Source organism: Lacerta agilis, chromosome 1, assembly GCF_009819535.1.
Source record: "Lacerta agilis isolate rLacAgi1 chromosome 1, rLacAgi1.pri, whole genome shotgun sequence".
Taxonomy (NCBI): Eukaryota; Metazoa; Chordata; class Lepidosauria; order Squamata; family Lacertidae; genus Lacerta; species Lacerta agilis.
This window is the reverse complement of record NC_046312.1, coordinates 94490991-94514490: the sequence shown is the minus strand read 5'-3', so window position 1 is coordinate 94514490 and position 23500 is coordinate 94490991. Positions and strand designations below refer to the sequence as shown.

Genomic DNA, 23500 nt, shown 5'->3' with positions numbered 1-23500 from the left:
ACTGCCAACTGGGCCTCAATGAAAGGAAAGCAGGAGCTTGGAGGAAGGGTTTTATTCGTGAGGATAAGAGAGGGAAAGTGAACACAACAGCTCTGCAAGAGATGTGGTTGTTAACCTAGTCTTTTCTATCCTGAGAGGAGCAGACGAGGTGTCCAAAACGTAAGTCTAGCAGCAATGTAGTCTCTGACTGAAAGTTCTAAAGGAAGGAAAGGGCCCCTGGGGCCCAAAATCAATGTTACAACGAATCAGCACCCTCATGAAATCAAACATTATGCTGGCAGATTTCCTTATCACTCATGCATGTCCCCCTTTCCTTCCTCCAGAACCTTCAATCAGAGACTACACTGCTGCTAGCTAGACTTGTGTTTGGGACATAATGTCTCTGGTTCAATTCTCTTTCCCTCACACCAGCCCCCACTGACATTCATTAAATTTATCTTAGGCTCTCTGACAGAATAGGAATCTGATGTACCAGCAACATTTGCATGCTCATCAAATCAACTGAAAATTAGAGTTAGTAAAAGAGATCATCTGCCCTGTTTTGCATTTCTCAGAACTAAAGTGAAAGTAGCCATCCTCCTACTCTGCAAAAGAATGTCAAAGGGAGCCTCCAGCACAAAGTTGCTGAACATGAACTTATCAAAACAAATTATAGAGTTTTTGTGTTTTAGCCATGACTCAAAATAGTGGCTTCCTGTCACACCAAAGGTGTTAATTAACTTATCAATGCCAGGATGATTGTATTGTCAGGATGATTGTATTATTCGCTGCTGTGAATGGTTGCTTTATATTAGGCTTTACATAGAATTGTCCAGATTGTTCTTTTTATATTTAATTGCATATGATTGCCCCATTCAAAAGGTGGTCACCTTCATGTTAATAGGATCACCTACAGAACAGTATGTAAAATAAGAGCTTAAGAGGAAAGGGCTTCATGGAACAAGTTAGAAGGCATATAATGAATGCACTGCTATGAAATGATAGACCTAGATGCAAATATACTGATAGGTTTCAAATAAAGAATTTCCCCCTCTTCCATGTGTGAAAAAGAGCCATAGATACTCTATTCAATCTGCTGGATATGAATAGAACATATGTAGCCTTTCTTCATATAGTTGAAGGTGAATGCTTAAGAATTGTTTAAATGTGGTCCTTTCTATACTATATCTTTGCTGAAGAGCTTAGCTGAATGCATTTCTCCACTTCAGTTCCCAAGTGAGGCCAAGTAGGGAGACTTCTGTTACTATAAATACATCCAGCACCTTGTACTTTCATGAGCATTCCTACATGAACTGTGCTCTGTTAAGCACAGCTCAAGAGTCACAATTGTTGTATTGCAGTTCCATGTGAGGAGATGTTTCCTGAAATTCATATCTGGCCATTTTGAATGCTGCTATAGAAAGTCCCCAAAACATCAACAACTATAACAAACAATTGATTCTGTAGATAACAAGGGAATCTGCCAGATTCAGTTGAAAGGCTTGGAATGCATACAGCTTACATGAAGGTGCATGAAGATTCCAGATGTAAACCATAAATATTATACATACTTTTATTTGAAATTTTCACGGGGATGCATACACATAAGGATGTAGATACATAATTATACATAAAGACCCAACACTGCGATAAATGTTTATAGTTCTGAGGTTATTCAAACTGCTTTCTGTCAAGATTCAAGAATGCAAGAGCATTGCCAAACTTGAGCTTATCCTGCAACAAAAAGTAAGGAGGCTTTTGAGAGTCTTAAATGTTTTGGATACAAATAATGGCTTGAAAATAAATTAATATATCTGCACCAGGATTCTTTCCAAACAAATGTCCAGTGGCTTCTTGTATAAAAATGAATTTGAATTATGAAATATGATAAACAACCAAGGACAGCAGTAGCCAACCATTATTGGTGGTTGCCTCTTCTCAGGAATCTCTCAGCATATGCAGAGGACTCGAGAAAGGGATCAGCTCCTCATTTTTCACTGGGCTTGGCAAACTCCCAGAAGCAGTGAAAGGGATTTCACCCTTCATGCCAGAAGACTTAGAAATCTGTTTCTCCTGCTGGGCACAAGGTAAGCAACTCTTCCCCTCTTGAACCACAAAGCCTGCTCTGATTTGGACTACAATTCCCATCAGTCCCAGCCAGTGAAGTTGTGATGGCTGGGACTGATGGAAAGGTGTTTTTTAAAATGTAATAATTAATACCTTTAGTTCATCATCAAACTCCTCCATGGATTCAATAAGTTTTCCAGGTTCATGTTCTCCCAGTGGAAATGGATAATCTGTTCCCAGCATCACTTTGTCCTGAAAACAGAAATAAGCAGGTGGATAACATTATTAGCAGCTAATTCAGGGAAGGAAAACCTGTAGTTCTCGAGGCATTGTTAGACTTCAACTTCCACCACCTGTGACCACTGATCATGCTAGATGGGGCTGACAGGAGTTAGAATCCAACAATAACTTGGGGGCCAAAAGTTATTTGTCCTTGATTTAATAGGTGCACATTTTCCAACTTAAGGGTGTCCTATGGGGAGCATTATTATTTTTTCTATAGACAAGTGAACCACATTTTGATTATTATATGCTAAAACTGTTTTTTTTTCTGTGTGTGCAAATTGCTGGCCAGTAAAAGAGAGTATATAGTGGGTAAAAGATGCCAGGAAGTTGAGAATTGTACAAGATTGTACTATTTACCTCAGAGGGTAAGTGTTTTTGTTGTAGGAGAAACAGTGCAATGAGGTGCAATCCTGAGTAAGTGGATATACAGTTATACCTCAGGTTGCGCTTGCTTCAGGTTGCACGTTTTCAGGATGTGAACGTGCTGAACCCAGAAGTACCGGAACAGGTTACTTCCGGGTTTCGGCATGTGTGCATGCGCAGAAGCACTAAATCACGCTTTGCGCATGCGCAGAAGCACCAAATCACGCCGCACACATGCACAGATACGGCGCTTCAGGTTGCGGGCTTTTCATGTTGCAAACAGGCCTCCGGAACAGACCCCATTCGCAACCAGAGGTACCACTGTAGTATATGTGATTGCTTCAACATATGCTGTTACGGAATGGATGATTAATGAGGAAGAAAGCAAGGTTTTGTATTTAAAGAAGGCAACCCCTTTCCTTCCTTCTCCAAAGAAAGGCTTTCTTCCTTTGCAAATTGCTTCCCTTGTTATGGGTAGAGATAGCTGGAGGTTCTGAGGTACTGTAGCTTCTGTGATCATTTTGGATCATTCATAAATTATGTCCTGTGTTAAAGTAGGGGGAGGAAAAAGTAAAGTTATGACAAAAGAGGAAAGTGTATGGATTGATCCATCATGCCATAGCCATTTGTTTCCTTCTTACTGAGAAATGAATACAAACTGACACTTAAATAATAATAATAATAATAAACCCTGCTTCTTTTAGATATCACATTTACTCAGTGTTGAGTTGTCTCTGTGGTGCTCCAAGTACTGCCACTGAGCCTAGCCTGCGTCACAGGGTTAATAAAATGAGATTTCCTTATTTATGCCATTTTGAGTTCCTTGGAGAAAGGAAGACAGACATATGTTATAAACACATCTTAGAAAAAAACAATCAAACAACAAAGTCACTGACATCAGAACAAATGTCAAAAGCATTGATTCTGGAAGAAATTCTGGAGGCTGTGTACAAAAATATTTTCCCCTCTGCAAAATGTCTCCAGTAGGTGTCACCATGGGGTTTCTGAAAGAAACACTTCAATCTTAACATGGTTATGTCAAAGCACAGGCCCACTGCAATCTGCCTTGTGTCTTTTGGAAGCTATTGTAAAGCATGAAGGAAGAGATGTATGCCATAGATAACAAACGAAATATTGGGCGCAAAGGTTCTGGAAATCTGTGACTGACCAAGATCTCTTACATGTGTCTACTATATACAGCCATGTGACTCCTCAACCATGTACAGTATAAAGTAAAAAAGTCTGCTATGTAAAGTATAGTGCCCTTAGGGACTTTAGATGCTCTTTCTCTTATGATTCTAAGCTTGGAACTGTGTTTTATGGTAACATATATCATAATACAGGTAGGTAGCCGTGTTGGTCTGCCATAGTCAAAACAAAATAATAAATAAAATAATAAATAAATAAAATAATAAATAAATTCCTCCCCGTAGCACTACTGGAAGGATTTTTTATTTTTTATATATATCATAATGTATATATATATATATATATAATAATGTATACCTTAATGCTCAGAATAACAAATCCACCAGCTGAGTCTGCTGATGTTCTAGAAATAGATATCAGAGCAAACGGGGTGTTGGAAAACATTGTTACTTTTAAAAGTCATTGCCTTACATGATTGCTAAAAGAGTTCACTGAAGTCAATAGAGAAACAAATTACACCCTGTTGGGTCAAAGGAAGAGAATGTGTAACTTAGGTCTCCACAGTCTGTTGCACAGCCACTTTTCTCATAGTCTGATATCATATGCAGCATGGGGCCAAAATGCATGCGGGTAATCAGTGCCTTTTTGGGGGGTGAGGGTTACAAATGAGGTGCCAGTCCTCATACCTGGATAAAAGTGACATCTGAGTCTTCACAAACTGGCTGGATGGAATTCATTTCTCCTTAGCTGTGTTCTATTTTTGATGTAAAACGTTACTTTCACCTGGCCCTGCTTTATACATAATTGTGCTGCCCTGCCATATCTTACCAGGCCCTCTGCTTGAGCTGATAAGTCAATGTGGCCTTCCTGGACACCACCCTACGGTTGCATAGGTACCTATTTATCTACTTACACTGGCATGCTTTCGAACTGCTGGGTTGGCAGGAGGGTTGCAGATACAGGCATGGGTGGAAGAGGTGGCGGGGCCAAAGGCTGATTCACAGGAAGTGAGTAGTGATATAGGAGTTTTGTGCCTCCCATGAGACAGGAGCAAGGGAGGAAGGACACAATGTACCAGAAGCTGAGGCAGAAATGGTGCTTGAAGGGAGGGAGCTATCAGAATCCCCTCTGTCCCCTCCCCTGCTGTCTCCCAGAACCAGGAGGGGCTTGAGGAGACAGGCACAGTGACAACTCCTGTGTTGAAGGAGTCACAGGTGTTTGCCCTTGTGCTGTTGGAGAAGGGTACTTAAGTTTCGGGTTGAGGGCTGGCCACCCACTACTCCATCAGTCCAGTCTGCAGCATAAGCTCAGGGAGGGGCTCCAGCTGCTCAGCCACAAGAAGTGTGTGTCTGCATATTTGGTGCACCTGTCGAGCTACTAGAAGTTCGTGCTTTGTCAGTAAAGAACTAAACTCCCGGCCATTTGTCCTCCTTGAGCTGGGTGTGCTCAGGACAGCTGATGATTTCTTTCTTTGTAATGGCCTGTATAAGTTTTGATTGTGTGCTCAGATACTGAATGTTGAAGGTATCTAATTTCATTCCAGCTAGCTGTATAAATTCATCAGTGAGAGATAGAAATAAATGTGGAAAATTTTATAAGAGACAGTCCATGGCATCTGGAGAATTTCTGAAAGTTGCATTGATTCCACTGGGGAAAAGACTCACAAAGCTCTTGAATATTAAAATAAGCTTCAAAATTAAAACAATTCAGATACAATTTGTTGGAGTGTGATCAGTGGTGCCTCAGCATCTCCTACCTGACTGTATAAAAGTCAGACAGTGTCAAATCTCCAAAGAGCCTAGTGCTTAAGCAATAATTAGCCACAGTTAAAGAGCTAGATTAATCCATGTTGTATCTGCTTTTGTTAATATCATTGTTGATGTGTTTTACTTTTAGCATTGGTTGCTGGTAAAATACTCAGCAAATAAAAAAGGAGGAACTGGGTCAATCAAATGCATTTATTAAGTATCAACAACTAGGTTTTTATTGGTGAATAAGGACAGAACAGGTCAAAAGGCCAGGATCTAGATCAAGTGGACTGCTGGCATGTTCAAGTATCACTTCTCATCTTTGTGATCTCTGAATTAGGGAAGAGAATAGGAAGGGCTAATCCACCTTCCAACCTGGAGTGGAGGAGTTAAAAGACTGGGGCATGTTAGAGAGAGGGTGACTGTATTTCCTTCATATTTGTGTGTCTCAATTTGACCCTTCTCAGATATTTATTCCTTTCCCTGGAGGAAGAAGGGCAATACGTAATCATTTCAAGTATACCAAGAAGATTAGTTTTTATTCTCTTCCCGGGTAACCCTTGTCTCACCAGTCTTTTTGCTGCTTATTCTTCTCCTATTCCCTGGGCAAAGGAAGAGTCAGTCAAAGGGTGTGCTGAAGGGTAGAGGCATGCGCTGGCTTCTGTCTCTTCCTTTCCATTTACCACCCAGGAAAAAGGAAGGCAAGAGAGAAGGGATGTTTAGCACCTACGGAAAGGTGGCCCCATCCCTTTGCTTCCATGTCACGGCAAGTATTTCTCTTCTCATCCTGCTTCTTCTTGCTATCAGGGTAATTGTCTGATTTTTTTTAAAGTGTAAACAGGAGGCATGAGCCCCCTCATCTGATGTATGATAGAGAAAGAGGCTTTAATCCTTTGCTCCCTGCCTCCTTCCTGCCATTTGCATTAGGAAGGAAATTCCCATTTGCACCAACAGGAGCTTTCCTACTAAGGCAAATAGCAGATATGGGGGCCCTTTCCAAACTGGGAACACAGCAGGGCCCAAAGGATTAAAGCACCCCCCCCCCCAATCTGTCATGGTCCCAATCCGTATTAGGATGGGGGGCTATGCCTACTATTTATGCCTACTATTTTATGCCTACTGTTTAGGGAAGTTTTTTATCTGTGATATTTTAATGTATTTTAATATTTGTTGGAAGCTGCCCAGAGTGGCTTGGGGGACCCGGCCAGATGGGCGGGGTACAAATAATAAAATTATTATTATTATTATTATTATTATTATTATTATTATTATTTACATCACATCTAGTTTGCCTCTTCAGTGCGAAAGACTCAAGTGAAGGAGAGAGAGCTTACTTGCAGTCTTTGGTTAAACACCATCTCACTCACCTTTCCTATTACATCCGTTAGCATCTTCAGTGCACATGCATCATGAACAAGTGAATCTGTGTAGAATGAACCAAGGTATTTCTTTGGATCAATGTTATTATCCACTGCACACAAGTCAGGCCGCACGTTGAATCCATGGGAAATGCGCCCCACTGTATAAGGGAAAGAACCACCTAAAAAGAAAGATGTGATGTAAATTACTTTGCCTGAATGAATATATCTAGGAGCACTATTAAACAATGTGAAATGATATAAACATTGCTGATATCTTCAAGCTGGGGACTGAATCTGGGACTTTCTGCATATGGTGTGGACATGCAGTGACCCTTGCCTCCCCATCTGCATTCCTAACAGCTATTTCCTGATATTGACCTTGAAAGGTCTAATCTGGCTCTACACCTGCCCTCGCTTCTACCAGGCCTTAGCCATCCCCAGATGAATGAACCTAAGCGTGTATTCCCCAATAGCTTGAATGGGCTGACTTTGAGTAGGGCTAGTGATGAATTATCACCCCATGACTAGTGTGTGTTGTGGCAAAGAGTTGTATACTGATGGTTTCTGTGTGTCCTCCAGCCTTCCTGCTCTCAGATACTTACCTCCATGGGCAAAGCAAACTCTTAGCTTGGGAAAAATTTCAAATACCCCTCCCATAATCATGGAGCAAATAGCGATGGTTGTTTCCGAGGGCATTCCTAATAGCGAGAAAGAGTTATTAATTATTTCTACAGTACTTCTATGCATAATAGTTTTGTAAAAAAATTATCACAATTACAGTACTGTGAAATCCACTGTGTATAATTGAAGAACTGATACAGGTAGGTAGCCATGTTGGTCTGCCATAGTCGAAACAAAATTTAAAAAAAAATTCCTTCCAGTAGCATCTTAGAGACCAACTAAGTTTGTTCTAGGTATGAGCTTTCATGTGCATGCACACTTCTTCAGATACTTCTTGAAGAACTGATACTCCAACTTGACTTTACCAGGTCACCTAAGAAAAGATGACATGTGCTATAACATGATCACACAAAGAGTTTCCTTGCTCCCTTTCCACTTTATTAGCTGCTACTTGCCAGGAAAATGAGTGTGATGGTGTCATGTCACATAGATGTTCCCGAGAGATGTGAGTCAGAAACAGATTAGGGGCCACAAGACACCCCTACGTTTTTATTGTTTTGTTTTGTTTTTAAATTTATATACAGCTTACATGCCTGGTCCTAAGTGATTGATAAGTATTACATCCATTATAAAATTGTCACACATATTTAAATACACAATAAAAAGCCTGCTAAAAGCACAACAATTAAAAAAGTTAAAAGGGCAATTAAAACAATTAGATCAGAAAGTTACAGTTCAGGGGAATGCTTGTCTAAGTATGTTAGTCACACTCAAAGTAGATCCATTGAAATCGATGGGCATGACTAATTTAAGTTCAAAGGAGGAATTCAACACCATCCTCTTCTTATTGTTCAATCAGCATTTGGCTTGCCAGATGGAGTGATCCCCCTCTCCTCTCCTCTCCTCACCTGCTGTTCTAAGGGTTCTCCAACACATACCCCTGAGTCAATTTCAGGGGACATTGGGGAGGAAAAGGGAGGAACCCAATTGTGCAAGTGGAAGTCCTTACAAAGGGCTTGTGCTGATGGGCCTCATTAGTTGAATCCCACCCAGTGAGTCTACTCTGACTAAAACTTAGTGGGAAACAACACAACAGCTGTAATTTGATAGGGTCCCCTATCACATGGATAATGAACCCACATTGCATGGAGTCTCTCTGCACTAGAGCAAGTCACTTCCAAGAATGTGCAGTGTGACAGATGTGGAACCTCCCATATGAAAGTCTACTCCAGTCTTTCCTTTCTGTTCTTCAGATATTGGATTCCCAACTCCCATGAGCCCCACTCAGCATAGAGATGATGGGAGTTGTAGTTCAAAATATCTGGAGGGCACTAAGTTGGGGAAGGCTTGCCTGCTCCATACGGGTGTGAGTCGTTCTAATGCATTATGGTGACCATATAGAGCTGCTACTATACAGAAGAATGATACTTTGTTGCCCCTTGAGATAATTAGATACATGCATTGTTGTATGAATGCATATGAGTTTACATAACATATGTATGTATTTTTCTGTTTTTATACTGTAAACCACTCTGTGATCCTCAGGTGAAGGGTGGTATATAAATGCAATTTAAAAAAATAAATATTTGTGGTGGGGAACAGAAATCTGCATGCTTCATTGACTTCCTCCCCTCCCCTTGCCTATTCAACTCTCTCAACTTTGGTTGATGTTGTAATACTGTGCAATGCTGATATTTCACGGCTAGGTACTTAAAATAAAAACAAATTAATAGGTGCAGCTATGGTGCACTGCTCAGTGCCAGTTATAAGCAAGCAAGTTAAAAGGTAGCAACATTTTCCTGATAAGGTTTTGTTACAAGTACAGTGGTACCTTGGGTTAAGAACTTAATTCGTTCTGGAGGTCCGTTCTTAACTTGAAACTGTTCCTAACCTGAGGTACCACTTTAGCTAATGGAGCCTCCCGCTGAAGCCGCCGTGCCGCCGCCGCACAATTTCTGTTCTCATCCTTAAAGTTCTTAACCCGAGGTACTATTTCTGGGTTAGCGGAGTCGTAACCTGAAGCGTCTTTAACTTGACGCGTCTGTAAACTGAAGCATCTATAACCCGAGATACCACTGTACAGCACTTAGCCTGTTTACATACACATTGCCATATCCTCAAGAGTAACGCTACAGATCTTTTTTCATTTATAAAAAGTGGAAAGAATTCCCAACTGGCGTGAGAGAAGAAGTTTTATCAGCTCCTTTAGGGAACCTTTGTACCTGGGTTTATAATCCTCTGCTTCCATCTTCAGTGGTTACAACCAAGGATCTTCCCCCCCTGAATCTTCCCTAATTGCCGGAGTGCTGTGCCACATATATGTGTCTCTCTTCCAATTGATGGAAATAAGGTTGCCCATAAGGAAGAGTGAATGGGCAATATGCTTTTTAAAAATTTATCAAGCAATCGAGCAGGCAGGCCAGGCCATAGGTGGCTCAGCAACTGCTCTCTCAACTCTCACTCATTCCCCTTTCCACCTCCTTTCATTTTCTGCCTGTGATATTCTTTTTCCAGCAAATCACTGGCCCTGGAAGTTGGAATCAAGCCCTGTATTGACTACCTTCACCCACAGGAAGTACAGATTATCATATCAGTGACTGACTGGTTGCAAATACTCCCCATGGAAGAAAGAAAGAGAGATGATAATTCAGTTTAAAAATAGCTGGTCTTCTCATCGCTACTTTTCTTCTTGAAAAGAAATTTCATTTTCATTTGAGGGACAATGAACAATGTAGTATAAATAAAGAGCTATGGCAGAGAAGGCAGATATGCTTCTGCTTCTGCAAAGACATTCAGAACATTAGGAGTATCCTAAGATGTGCCAGGAAACATTTGGTCCCATATGGGCTTAAATATAAAAAAAGTTAAAGACCCATGTGGAATAAAAGTGGGGGGGGGGGGAGTTTGAGACCACAGTGCTGTTGAGATTGAACATTGAGATCTGACAAAGCTAACAATTTTCTATCATGTGTTAATTACAAGCAGCTTATTCCTATCTGCAATGTCTTTTGTGACTTCTGATGAGAAAAAAGGGAAGCAAAGGCAATTTATGCACCTTCATTTCATGCTTCCAAGTAGCATCCAAGGTGGTAACATACTTATTCAAGGATAATGCATAATCTATACTTCAGTTATCTCATAATGGTGTGTGTGTGTGTAAATTGTCACAATTTGCCACCTCCCAGGGGCATGTGGCAGCAAGGTATTACGTATGTGGAAATTTATATATCCCCTTTTCAGTACTTCTCAGGGTGATAGTTAAAGCCATTTTAAGAGGACTGCTGTATTAGGGAACTTAGAGCAATCGGCGGCATCCTGATTAAATTAAAGCCTCTTGATGCAAACTTCATGGATGTGAATGAATTTAAGGAAAAACCCTATGTTGGGCTGAGAGATGGCGAATAGCCAAAGGTCACCCAGGGAGTTTCAGGTTGAGTGAGAATTTGAACTTTGGTCTAACACCCTGACTACTATGCCAAATTGGATCATTGCTGTTACTCACAAACAAAATGAATGAATGTGTTTTAAGAATTGTAAGTGCTACTGACCTACAAGCCAGGGAAGCCAGTATTTAGACATCCTTCCATCTGTCTGCATATCCCAGGGATGCACAAAGAGGCAGCAGTTTAATTGTTCAGCAGCCTTAAAATTAGAGGCAGTAGGGAAGAGCTTATTAAAAAGTCAACCAAAAATATTACATTTCAAGTAATATAATTGCCAATGTTTAAACATAAGAGTCTGGTATTTTTATAACACAAGAGTAAAACATCTAAAAGCAATAATCATAGAATCTTATAATTGTAGAATTGGAAGGGATCCTATGGTCAGCAAGTCAAACCCCCTGCAATTCAGGAATCTCAACTAAAGAATTCAGTCTCAGTTGCTCACATTAAATTCCTCACGCATGCTTCTGTGGACTGAGGACAGAAAGCACAGTCATGTTTCAGCCCAACATGCCGTATTTTTCGCTCCATAAGACATACCTGAACATAAGACGCACCTAGTTTTTAGAGGAGGAAAGGGGGAAAGCCCCGTTTTTTTGAGGATCACCTCACAGTTGTGCAGCTTCTTTTGCAAAGGGAAAACCCCTGTTTTTTTTAGGATCAGCTCACAGTTGTGCAGCTTCTTTTGTAAAGGGAAAAGCCCTGTTTTTTTGAGGATCAGCTCACAGTTGTGCAGCTTCTTTTGTAAAGGGAAAAGCCCTGTTTTTTGAGGATCAGCCCAAAGTTGTGCAGCTTCTTTTACAAAGGGAAAAGCCCTGTTTTTTTGAGGATCAGCTCAGATTTGTGCAGCTTCTTTTGCAAAGAGGAAAAGCCCCATTTTTATGGGGTTCAACTCACAGTTCTGCAGCTTCTTTAGGAAAGGAAAGGGAGCCGTTTCTACAGTTTCCAGATAGATAATCTAATCAGCTATCTAAACATGTTGCCTGGGAAACATACAGCCTCCGTCTGTAGAACATTCAACAATGGAGGCCTGGGCAAGGGGGCGGGGCTGGAAAGGGAGCCAGCGACCCTTATCTCTCTCCAGATGGCTTGCTGATCAACTGCTCAGTGGCTTCCTTTCAAAAAACCCTTCTCTCTTTGTAAAGAATCATGGCATGGAATCAAGGTACACAGCATTTACATGTACAGGAACTACCAAGTTCATAGCATCTACATACACAGATCCACCAGCATCTGCACTGGGTCCCTGTTGTCTTCCATGTTCAATTCACAGGACTGTGCTGGTTATTATTTTTAGAACTCCAATCACTTTGAGCTTCAACATATGCGAGACACTACTACTATCTCCATTTAAGATCCCATGCCTACAAGCTTCCCTTCTTCCTCAGTGAAAGATAAGATGATATCTGTAGTTTACACCTCATCTAGACTTTCACATCTCATTTAGGGAAGTTTTTAATGCTTGATATTTTATTCTGTTTTTAATCTGTTGGTAGCCACCCAGGGTGGCTGGGGAAACCCAGCCAGATGGACGGGGTACAAGTAATAAATTTATTTATTTATTTATTTATTTATTTATTTATTTATTTATTTATTTTTAACAAGAGAATGTCTACTCACAGCATAGACTGGAAAGAGTTCTGGGGCATTCAGGTTCCAGTTGTTGATATGAGATCCTATCTGCACACCAGGAAATCCAAACTCTTTCACACAACGATGTAATTCCTTCACAGCCAGATCTGGAGCTTGCATGGGGAGGGTGCCAAGGCCAACAAACCTCTTCGGGAACTTCTTCACAGTAGTGGCTAAGTCATTATTTAAAAATTGGCACAGGTCTAGAGTATCCTGTGGTTTGGCCTGGTAAGAATCATTAAAGGAAGAAGGAATTAACATGGTTTTCAAATCAGGAGAGACACAAAGTTGGTTGTGTAAATAACCTTTAGTCTCAAAGAACAGTGCATATGCAGAACTCTAGAATTAAGACCCTTTGCTTCACAGAAGAACTAAATAGGATAGCTTAGTTAGGAACCTATGGTCTCTTAGCAGGACAATTAAGAAGAAGAAAGGGGTACAAACACTAGAGATGGTCAACTTCTCCTTTGATGAGGCACCAATCCATGAAATCAACCTAATGCACCATACACACAAAGTACAACCTGGAAAACACACAGATACTACAAAATTATTTGCAACTGCTACTGTTGTGTAACACACAGCAATCATCCAGAAAATGAGATGCTTCCCTTCACACAGGAATTCAACTCCTTATACACACAGACACTGCTAATTAGTTAAAGTCATACTGGGGCAGCAATATATATATTTGATGGGCCCCACCCCTTTTCAATGCAGGAGGTCCTGGGTTGAAACTCTGAATGTGATTTCCCACTAGATGTAGCACCAAATACAAAAGCTCTTTAGCCACCACCATAATTGGAGCAGATGCCTGTGTTGTTACTATTGGTCTTTGATGCCTCTGAAAGCACTTTTGCACAAGTAGAACAAAAATGGAACCTGAATGCTAAATTAGCAAATGCTAAATTCCATTCTATCACCTAGAAGCTTCATCCCGACTAGTTCTGGTTTCTGAGCCCTCACTGGACACATTGCCCATCTGGCTCTAAGAATTTATTCACAATCATGTAGATTGGGAGAAGCCAATTTTAAATGAAAGTTAAAGCTTTTGTATTATAGTAAAGCAACTAATTTTGTTATAACGAGCAATATTCAGATATGTTATTAATAATTAACTTCATCCATTATCAATATATCTGAGAAAGAAGACAAATATATCCAGCTTTATACACAATTATTTATAATCCACCAGACCTGATCTGTACAATGACATCTGTTGACATTCTTTAGTCTCCTGAGCCTTCTGCCATTGCAAAGTATCTGATTAATCAGAAGGATTTCTGCCTTCCTTTTTGCATGTGGAGTTCATGGTTGCTTGATTTTTGCAATACAAAAATGCTGTAGTTCTTTTCCTTAACTTGACTTACCCAATAACTAAACATGACAGGAACTGTAGAAAGGGCCTGGACAGTGACTCCTATAGAACAAAATTAGTAAAAGTTGCTTTATAAATGCCTTTAAATAATTTTTTTAAAAAATAACCAAACTATTTCAGAGTAGTTTGTTTATGAGCAATGAGACTTCTCTAGGACTACAGGGGGGGGGTTGTTTTGGGGTTGTTTTCTTTACCACATAGCAATAAACTACTTTAGAGATAAACTTGAACCTGTTTTCCTAGAGGGAGGCAATTAATGAATATCTTTGAAAAATAATCCATTACCAGTGAATGGCTCTTCAAGAAGAACACTTGAACTGTTACTTTGGTGCTTGCATGTTTGAATGTAGATGGAAATTTATCGGTGCATATCTGTTCTAGTATATTTTGCAGTCTGCTTTAGCTCTTCTTACTCAACAAAAATGCAATATATATTCTGAAAATCAATTGTTAATGCTTTGCAAAAGCATCTTTTAAAAGCTACTGTTGCCAAACTGGATGTCTGCATAGTACACATCCATACTGATAGTACCTGATTGGTCCATCTGTTTAATCCGAACCTCTGGATCCCAACAGTTCTCTTGGATTACTCTGAAAAGTTTCCCATCTTTCATCATTTTGGCTTCCCTCTGTAAAAAATGGGGGACAGTTATTAAGGCAAATGTTAATATATTTCATTTTAAAGGAATATTTTCATATATTCCCTGTTATTTATTAATCTAGTACCCAACAGCTTTTGCTGACCTGATCTTTGTAACAGCACAGCAGTTTACTGTGACACATAGATAATGCTAGAAAACTGGGGTCATATGGCAGGAATCCATGCTGTATTTCATTCCCATGATTGTGATGGACCATGAGGGTGAGCTAAATCCAGGGTAGCCAATGTGACACCCTACAGATGTTGCTGGACTACAACTCACATCACTTGAAGTTGAGGCTGATAGAAGTTTTTTATTTATTAATTTTATATCCTGCTCTCCTTCCCAAAGGAGCCTAGACTCTTCATTTATAAAAAAAAAAATTACTATTAAAACACATTTTAAAACTGTTTATAATGTAAAAAAATATTTAAGAAAAGATATAGGAAAGCTATGTGTCTGTAACTGTAGTTCATAACATAAGGACAATACAACTTTGGCTATTCTTGGACTAAATATATTAATTTATTTGTTTAACAAAATTTTATAGCTCTTAATCAACAAAAACTTCTAAGAGGTTTACATAAAAATATAAAATACTCCATTAAAAATAAAGATAAAACCAAATGTTAAAAGCAAGTTCACACAATTTTTAAAATCAAAATGTAAATAAAAACAGCAGTTTAAAAGCAAATACAGTATCTGTATTATAATTACACATTAGAATTCATGTCTGGTTAGGCTTCCTTAAACAAAGAAGTTTTAGCGGGTGTTGAAAGCAATGCAGTACAGCAATTCTGCCTGCCTAAAAAGTAGTCTGCACCTTCACAACTTTGTGTTTTGACCCAGTGGGTTTCTTGCAAGTTCTTAATAAAGCCATGATACCAAGGACATTTTAAACCTTGAATATGTTACTAGCCTCCTACATCATTCATAACAACTGATAAATATTTTAAAACCTCAATTCCACTCCCACCCCCACCCCCCAAATTTCATTGTGACTATATTTTGGCAGGCTCCTGGAATGACTTGGCAGCTGTGTCACAATTCAAGAAAATTGCTCCAAATATCACAAGCTATAATTACAGTGCCGCCATCTGATTCCTCTGGCAAATATATTCCAAGAATTTATTTTCCAAAGTGCCAGGAGGGAAGAACTTAAGCATATATTCCTACAGAGTATGGATATATGAGTCCTCTGTTGACGTTTACATAACAGGCACCAAACGGTTTAGAGAAGATGGAAATGACCTGGTGGAATCAAGCATCTTGTTGTATAAAAATAGATGATGGGGATTCATTTTGTTATGATCAGTGGGAATATTTTTTGGTATGCACAGTAAGTTGTGTGGTTCTTTGGCTGGCAGATTGTTATATGGAATCATTGCAGTACTGAAGCAATACTAAAAAGACTATAATTTCTCTAGGGGTTCTCCTTTAAACCCTCATAAATAAATGCTGACTGTAGCAAGAGAAGTAATAGCCTTTCCAATGGCCTGAAGGGTTATGCTATGAGATGGAATCTCCAATGAGCAATGCCCTAATTAAAAACAGTGGCTCCCCCACTCCATCTGCATTAGTGATGTGCAGACTATAGCAAGCCCAATGCAGAACAAAAACAAATCTGCTTAGTTCAATTAGATGGACGGAGGTAGCTCTTTCCTCATTAAAAGGTATGGGCTTAAATCACATAGTCATTCTATCATCAGCATGAACACAGATGACCCAGATATATTTTAATACAAGCATTTATTTGCTGGATCTGTAGTTAAAGTTAATTTGGAGCTGATTCTCAGAGGCTTTTCAGTTAATTATTTGACACACATGGATCCAGAGAAAATGAGTTTTCCATTGCAAACTATGACTGCCACACTGAGCTCTTCATAAAGTTAATCTAAGGCTTCCCTTCCTGAGGCTAAATCTTTGTTTTATAGCACAAGCAATGAGTTCTATTACAGCATTTCCCAACATCCATTGATATTGACTTCCATAAATCCTAGCAAAAAACAAGAAAATACCATTTTGGTCAGATGATGATGATGAAGCTGAACCCCAATATATGCCTGGGTTTTTTGCATAAAATATTTTGAGGAATTAATATATGACATAGTGAAGCTGGAGCAAAGTGTGTTTTTCTTTTTTCATTTTAATGTTGTGTAATGGGAGCTGGTATTTGCTACCTAAGGCAAAACAAGCTTCCCTTGATGTGGTAAGCCTGAGCTCTCACCACATAACAGTGCATTCCAATGAAATAATTACTGAATGAAAAATGATGTGGTCAAGGCACCTTATGGTGGCTTTACCAAGCTAAAAAATAAAATAAAGCTAGTAGCGCAGATTACCTTTAACAAAAAAAGTAACTCTTTAATATATCAAATTGAAAACCTAAAATATAAACCTCCCCAAGGATTGAGAGTCTTAGAAGCCCTGCTCTAAGCTGCCTCACCTTCTGAAGTGACAGGAGCCAGCTGCCTGAGAAATCAGGCAAGATGGTGCCTTCTCTTCCATGTACAGAAGTCAAGCAGACTGGTGGTTGAATTTCACTTCAGCACTGGTGAGCGGACAGCATCCTCCACTGTACCAAAGCAGTATGCTTGTTTAGGATGCACAAAACCAGTTGTGAGAGCTCTTTGCCCTCACATCCCTGAAGTGAAGACTCATGATGAGACATGCGTTTGGTGTAAAATAATGACTGTAAAAATATCTGCAGCAAAGTGTCCACCACCACAAACACTAGCAGGCATAGAAATTGCACAGGAATGGGGGGAGGGGACAACAACAACAACTCCATGTGCCTTTGTCTTACAGAGTTGGAGGGTGAGTTGCTGTCAAAGCCATCTGAGGGTGGTGCTTCCCCTATAAAGGCAGCCACCACCCTCACCCCATTGGCCACTGCAACAGTGTGATTCCTTGAACCATTACCTTCATGCAAGGAGTGAGCCCCAGAATCTTTCTCTGACTATGGGGTGGGTGGGGCAAATGTAGCCTCCGTTTAAAATTGTGGTGGAGCAGCCATCTTCTAACACTGTACCTTCACTCTCCAGCATCTACCTCATGAATGATCAATATTATGATTAACAGACACAGTATTTTTAATTAGCAGTACGTTCTTCATCCAGTACATTCTTTTAACACTTGAATGTTATGGAGATCACTAAATTGCTGTCACTGCATCTTAGGTATAAATGATACAAATTAACATTTTTTTAAAGTTGCTGTTTCAGGTGTTTAACCTTACAAAATTATTATAAGACAACTGTATCTGATTTCCAGAGAGGCATAAATCTAGGCCAGCTTTTAGGTCATGTACAAGATTTTTTTATTCTACTGAGGTGATGGCAAATTTGAGATGTGATACTTGAGCTTGTTAAAAGTTGCTTTTCAGAGGGAATGAGCTTTAGGCAGTGGTTGTTATGGAGATGTGAAGAAAATGATTCAGACAAAGATTCAGAGGGCAAAAGTGAAGAAAGCAAAATTCTTAAGAGGTTTTCAGAGTTTGGGATATTGTATTTGTTCAGATCTATACAATGGTTCTTATTCCCCCCCCCCCCAGTTACTTTTGGGGTAAACTGAAAAGGGCATCATTTCACTTTTTCTCTATATAATAACGCTAAATAACCATGGGTTATTTAGCTAACTGCTCCTTAGTCCTTTGCTTTTTAGCTATGAGCTGTGGGATTTCCCCTCTGTACATATTATTTAATCAGAATTTTCTCTCCGCAGGCTTCAGTTTACAGGCAGTGTAGGAATGGCTTTGAAGTAATTACATACTACTGTGAAGCAGAAATAAGCTAAAGAACTTCCTTGAGGCCAGATTCATTTCATTTTAAATGGGTTGGACTGAGTTCAGGACCTGGACCTCCATTAAATATTTTGTGAATGGAACAAATCTGAGGTATAGGAGAGGGTTTGCATGTACAGAAAGGTGACAACCACTACGGTCATTGCTCATGTCATGACTTCCATGAAAATAAGGCACAGTAACATGTTATGAATGAGAGAGTTAGTTGGTCAAAGTGCCTTCCCTCCAGATATACATACATTTTCTGTCTTTCAGGCATGTTAAGTAGACAAAAATATTTATGCAATTTTCACCGTTCAGTTTGCTAAGTGCCACATGGCTAGTGTCCATAACATCACATGGTTTTGTAAATGTGTATGGTATTTGTACATATTTCTCAATATAAACCTTTTGAAAGATAACAAGTGTTTGTGAACTGATGGTCACTGACCATGACCGAGACACTGATGTCATAGTAGGTGGCTTGATGAAGATGTTGACCCAGTGTGCAACACCTGTGAAAAAGGCAAATTCCATGCTTGGAAACCACTGATATCGTTACCCCATTATACAAATCTTTGTTGTAATCACATTTGGAATACTGTGCCCTGTTCTGACTGCCTTACCTCAAAAATAATATTATAGAGTTGGAAGATTCAGGGCAGATAAAATAAAGTACCTCTTCATAGTTAAACTATGGAACTTGCTTCCACAGGAGGTAGTGATGGCCACCAACTTGGATGACCTTAAAATAGAATTAGACAAATTCATGGAGGATTAGGTTATTAATGGCTATTTACTGAAAAGTGCTTTTGTGTTCAGGTCCTACCTGAAGGTTTCCCACAGGCATCTGGGTGGCCACTGTGATGTGAAGGGCTAGATGGGTCATTGCCTTATTCAGCAGGCTCTTCTTGTGTTCTTATGTGTGTGAGAGTGAGCTTTCAAATTCATATTTAAAAAAGGACAGCCAAAAGAAGGTACACCTCCACACAAGACCTAATTAATTTTTAGGATTCATTGTCACAATATTTGGTGATAGATATTTGTTTAGATTTAAAGTGGGGTAGGCAATATAATGGAGGATCAGGTTATTAGTTATGTTCTGAACCAGTATCATTTTTCAATACCTCAACTGGAAGGGGCATCAGCAGTAGAGGGCTGTTGCCTTCATGTGTTGCTTGTGGGCTTCCCAGAAGCATATGGCTGGCCACTGTGAAAAATCTGAAGCTGAATTTGATTGATCTTTGGACTAATTCAGTAGGGTTATAGGGTCATATAGATTTTTCCATCATTTTAATATATATTCCTAGATAATTTTTTTATTCACGGGTCACATAGGTCAGAAACACAGCTTACCTCACAGTGTTCCTCCAGCTGAATCCATCCACCATAGCCATATCTCTAGGAGGAGAAGTATACATATGGTTAAATCCATAGCCATGGAAACAGGAGTTAAGGATATCATGTGAAGAACTATTCTGACTAGAGCCAAATTGTGACCATAGGGATGTAGGGCTATTTGGGGGATTTCCAAAAATTTCTCTTAGCTATGGAGCCCAGTTTCAGATATATAGCTACTTAACAAATGTTAAGTCAATAATAGAGTGATTGCACATTTAAATCTGTTGTGTTCAGGCTCTGCTTATGTAGTCCAGAATGCAGCCAGCCCCTATAGAGTGCTGAACTAGCTGAACATGAGACTAGACCTGCTGGACTGGATCTCTTAGGACTAGTCTTCCAATACTTAAGGTAGCAGTTCCATTTTTAAAGCACACAGAATGTTAGCTGTCCTATAGTTGAATGGTCCAGGACAGTACTGTCCAGCTGCTTGTCCTATGATGTCCATGGTGGTGCCACATCTGCAAAGGAGATGGGATGGGACTGGGCTAGCACCAGGATGAATTTTGTTATGATTTAAGAAAATATCTACTTCCCATTCCACCAAAATGGACTTTTACAGCACAAAGCAGGAATTGTGTTCCACTGAGTTCAGTGGGGCTTACTCCCAAGTATGTGTGCATTGAATGCTAAGCCTTTATTATGAAACCAGGAGTAAAATCTTGGGTTTGTGATAAAAAAGGGAGAAAAAAATATGCTGAGCTGTAATTAGTTAATCATTAGTGTAGGCATATATTGATTCTCCCTTTCAGCCTCTATGCTTCAGAAGCAGGGGTGAAGGTCACCTTCTTTTATTAATATTTAAAGAGCAGAGAAAAGCTTCAAATACACAAATGAAATGTCCATTGATTCTCCCAGAGAGGTTTAAAACTCTTCTAATATCCAGGGGATGAGGATTGCAGATGAAATAAAGGCAGTTTTCTTTTATTTCAAAGATTCTTGGGTTTGAAATATCTCATTATGAGAGACTGAAAAAGTACTCTGAAATAGCCAATTACTAGTTCACATAGAGGCAACTTTAATGCATCTGCATGAATAACCTGCCACAAAACCTGCAATTTTTGTTTTCTATTTATGTCAAACTGTATTTTGCATGGACTATCCCCTGCAACACCCTTCTGCAGAATCAAGTTCTTTTTGTAAGTGATGTGCTCATGCACTGATTACCACCAGTTTAAGATAAGGTTTGTATGTTAGTAAAAAGAGTTAACCAACTCCAGTAATAATAATAATAATAATAATAATAATAATAATAATAATAATAATAATTTATTTGTACCCCGCCCATCTGGCTGGGTCTCCCCAGCCACTCTGGGCAGCTTCCAACAAATATTAAAATACATTAAAATATCACAGATTAAAAACTTCCCTGAACAGGACTGCCTTCAGGTATTTTCTGAATGTCAGGTAGTTGTTTATCTCTTAGTTCATAGTGTGCCCAATCAAAGTATTATTTTAATGTGAACTTATGAGTTTTGCTGAAAATAACTAGAGACCAGATATAGACCCCAGAAACAGTCAAATGATAGTTTGAAATAAATAGTTTGACTGATAGATTGCAAGAACAGGGGGAGTACATCTCTGTTATTCTTCTTTGATCGCTCAGCTGCTTTTATGCCATTGACCATAGTATCCTTTTGAACCAACTTAGTGGGCTGGGCATTTTATAGGGGACCACAGCTATATACATCTAAGACATTCAGAAGTACTGGTATGTCTTGTTGAGTTCAGTGAGGTTTACTCCCTCCCAGGTAAGTGTCATTTCCTGCAGTATCATGTACATAGCTGTCAACTTTCTCCTTTTTTGCGGAAAATTCCCTTATTCTAGCGCTGTTTCTGATTGCAAAAAAAGGGGAAGTTGACAGCTTTGGCTGTTTCCCAATGCAAAAAAAGGAAGGTTGACAGCTCTGATCATGTATGCTACTGGGTTTTTTAATAACCCAGTGCAAGTAGCACAAATGATCAAACTTCTGTTTTTTTCTAATGCTGAATGGTATCCAGTCTAAGTCATACTGTGATTAGACCAATTGAAATTAATGGACTTAGCTATTTAACTTCAGTGATATCAATTGGTTTACTCTAAGTAGGACTAATACTAGATATCACCCAATATAAATATATTTTATTTATTCTGATAAATTACCATAACTAGCTCTATACATTTAAATACATTGGCTGCAATGCTAGATATATTTGCTAGGGAGTAAGTCCCACTGAATGGTAGCACTTCTGAATAAAAACGCTTAGGATTGCACCATACACCAATAACTCAATGATGCTTTCAATGGATGAAGAAAGATGCTGATAAAGGATATGTTCATATTACAGCTTAATCTGCATCCAGAGTGCCCCCACTGCTAGTTTTTCAAGCTGCATATACATAACTTTGGCCACAGTATCAATCGTGTAGTTTCTTGAAGAACACTCTTCTTTGATGCATCCCCCCCCCCAACCAGCTTCAATCTGAGTAGAAAACATAAGCTGCATTTAGTTCATACTTAAGCCAGGGGTGTGTATGTGATACAGCCATCATGTAGGTACAGATGGCAACTTAGTTAATTGGAATTCTGGGTTGTTGTTTTTCCAGGGTTGGGGAAACCAAAAAGGTCATGCGGATGAATACATCCCCATCCCCTCTCCAAAAGTACAACACTGCAAATGTGGCTTTTATTCACAGCAATGCAGCTGAAAACTTGAGATTTTTATTAAAAGGTGAAAAAGAAAAGGGACATTTTTCTGTCAGTATTAAAACACACACACACACACCACAGAACCCTGTCTGCTTTACCAGGCAACTATCAGAACATCTTTGTTTAATGGATTCACATTAATGGAATAGTTAAAATGCCCTCTGGCAAACAGTAGGGGGTCAGAAGCATTAAGATCAGTCATCTTCTTCCTTAAGAGTTCAGCCTAAAAAAATATACCCAGAAGGGAGTTCTGAAAGCCCAGAGGTATGAGAGATAAAGCTCAGCTGAAAACATTCATAGCAATCAGAAACAATACTTGTACTGTACCTAGAGCTTTTGTACCAAATATCCAGTCTAGCTTTACCTGTTTTAGATCAGGCCACTCCTTAGGCAGAATGTGACTATGAATGTCAATTTTCATTTCTGTAGGTTCACCTGAAGATTAGTTTCAATAAAGGCTTGCCCCCGATAAACTGTAACTGTGCTTTTGTACTGCTTGTCCTTTGAGTAGTAGTTTTTCATTAACTTAAATTGCTGTTCAAGTCCTCCCACTAACCTATCAGGGTGTCTGGCTACAGTAACCAATCAGATAGCCAGTATTTCAGGAGAGCTGAGCTGTGTAAAAGTAAGCAACATTAATAGAGTGTACAAGCTGGATAGTGTCCAGAAAGAGTTGTGCAACACTGAAATTACTCCTCCAGGTGTCTTTTATATTGTGCGTTCATGCCGAGTTGTGCCTGTGGGGATATTGAGATCGTTATACATGATCCAGTTTCCATACTGTTTGTGCCTGCATAAAGTCTGGGGTGGACATACTGCCTTGTTTCCAATCAGTGCATGTCCTGTAACTTCATTCTTTAAGCCTGTAACCTTTTAATACCACAAATATTTTATTTGGGTCCCACTTTTGTTGCAGTCTAGTGCAAGACTACCGCTTCCCACAGCAATAACACAGCAACATCAA

General features: G+C 39.4%; 2 protein-coding genes across 3 annotated transcripts in view; one reads left to right on the top strand and one right to left on the bottom strand.

The window, feature by feature from the left end:
- TMEM163 (transmembrane protein 163) overlaps positions 1–23500 on the top strand; it is a 106937-nt gene that overhangs the window by 341 nt on the left and 83096 nt on the right. Inside the window, exon 3 of the mRNA XM_033163873.1 lies at positions 1923–2066. Within this exon, the coding sequence (XP_033019764.1) occupies positions 1923–2066 (144 nt within the window). The remainder of the gene's footprint in view (positions 1–1922; positions 2067–23500) is intronic.
- On the bottom strand, positions 1528–23026 carry ACMSD (aminocarboxymuconate semialdehyde decarboxylase). Of its 2 annotated transcripts, XM_033163840.1 has the most exons (10): positions 22901–23026; positions 19805–19849; positions 14559–14655; positions 14019–14068; positions 12637–12873; positions 11122–11215; positions 7555–7650; positions 6959–7131; positions 2200–2298; positions 1528–1713 (listed from the first exon to the last, which is right to left on the bottom strand). In XM_033163840.1, exons 1-10 carry the CDS (start codon positions 22955–22957, stop codon positions 1651–1653), a joined length of 1011 nt encoding a protein of 336 aa, XP_033019731.1. In that variant the 5' UTR covers positions 22958–23026; the 3' UTR covers positions 1528–1650. The 2 variants fall into 2 exon arrangements, with proteins under 2 accessions (XP_033019731.1, XP_033019740.1); XM_033163849.1 differs by lacking the exon at positions 7555–7650.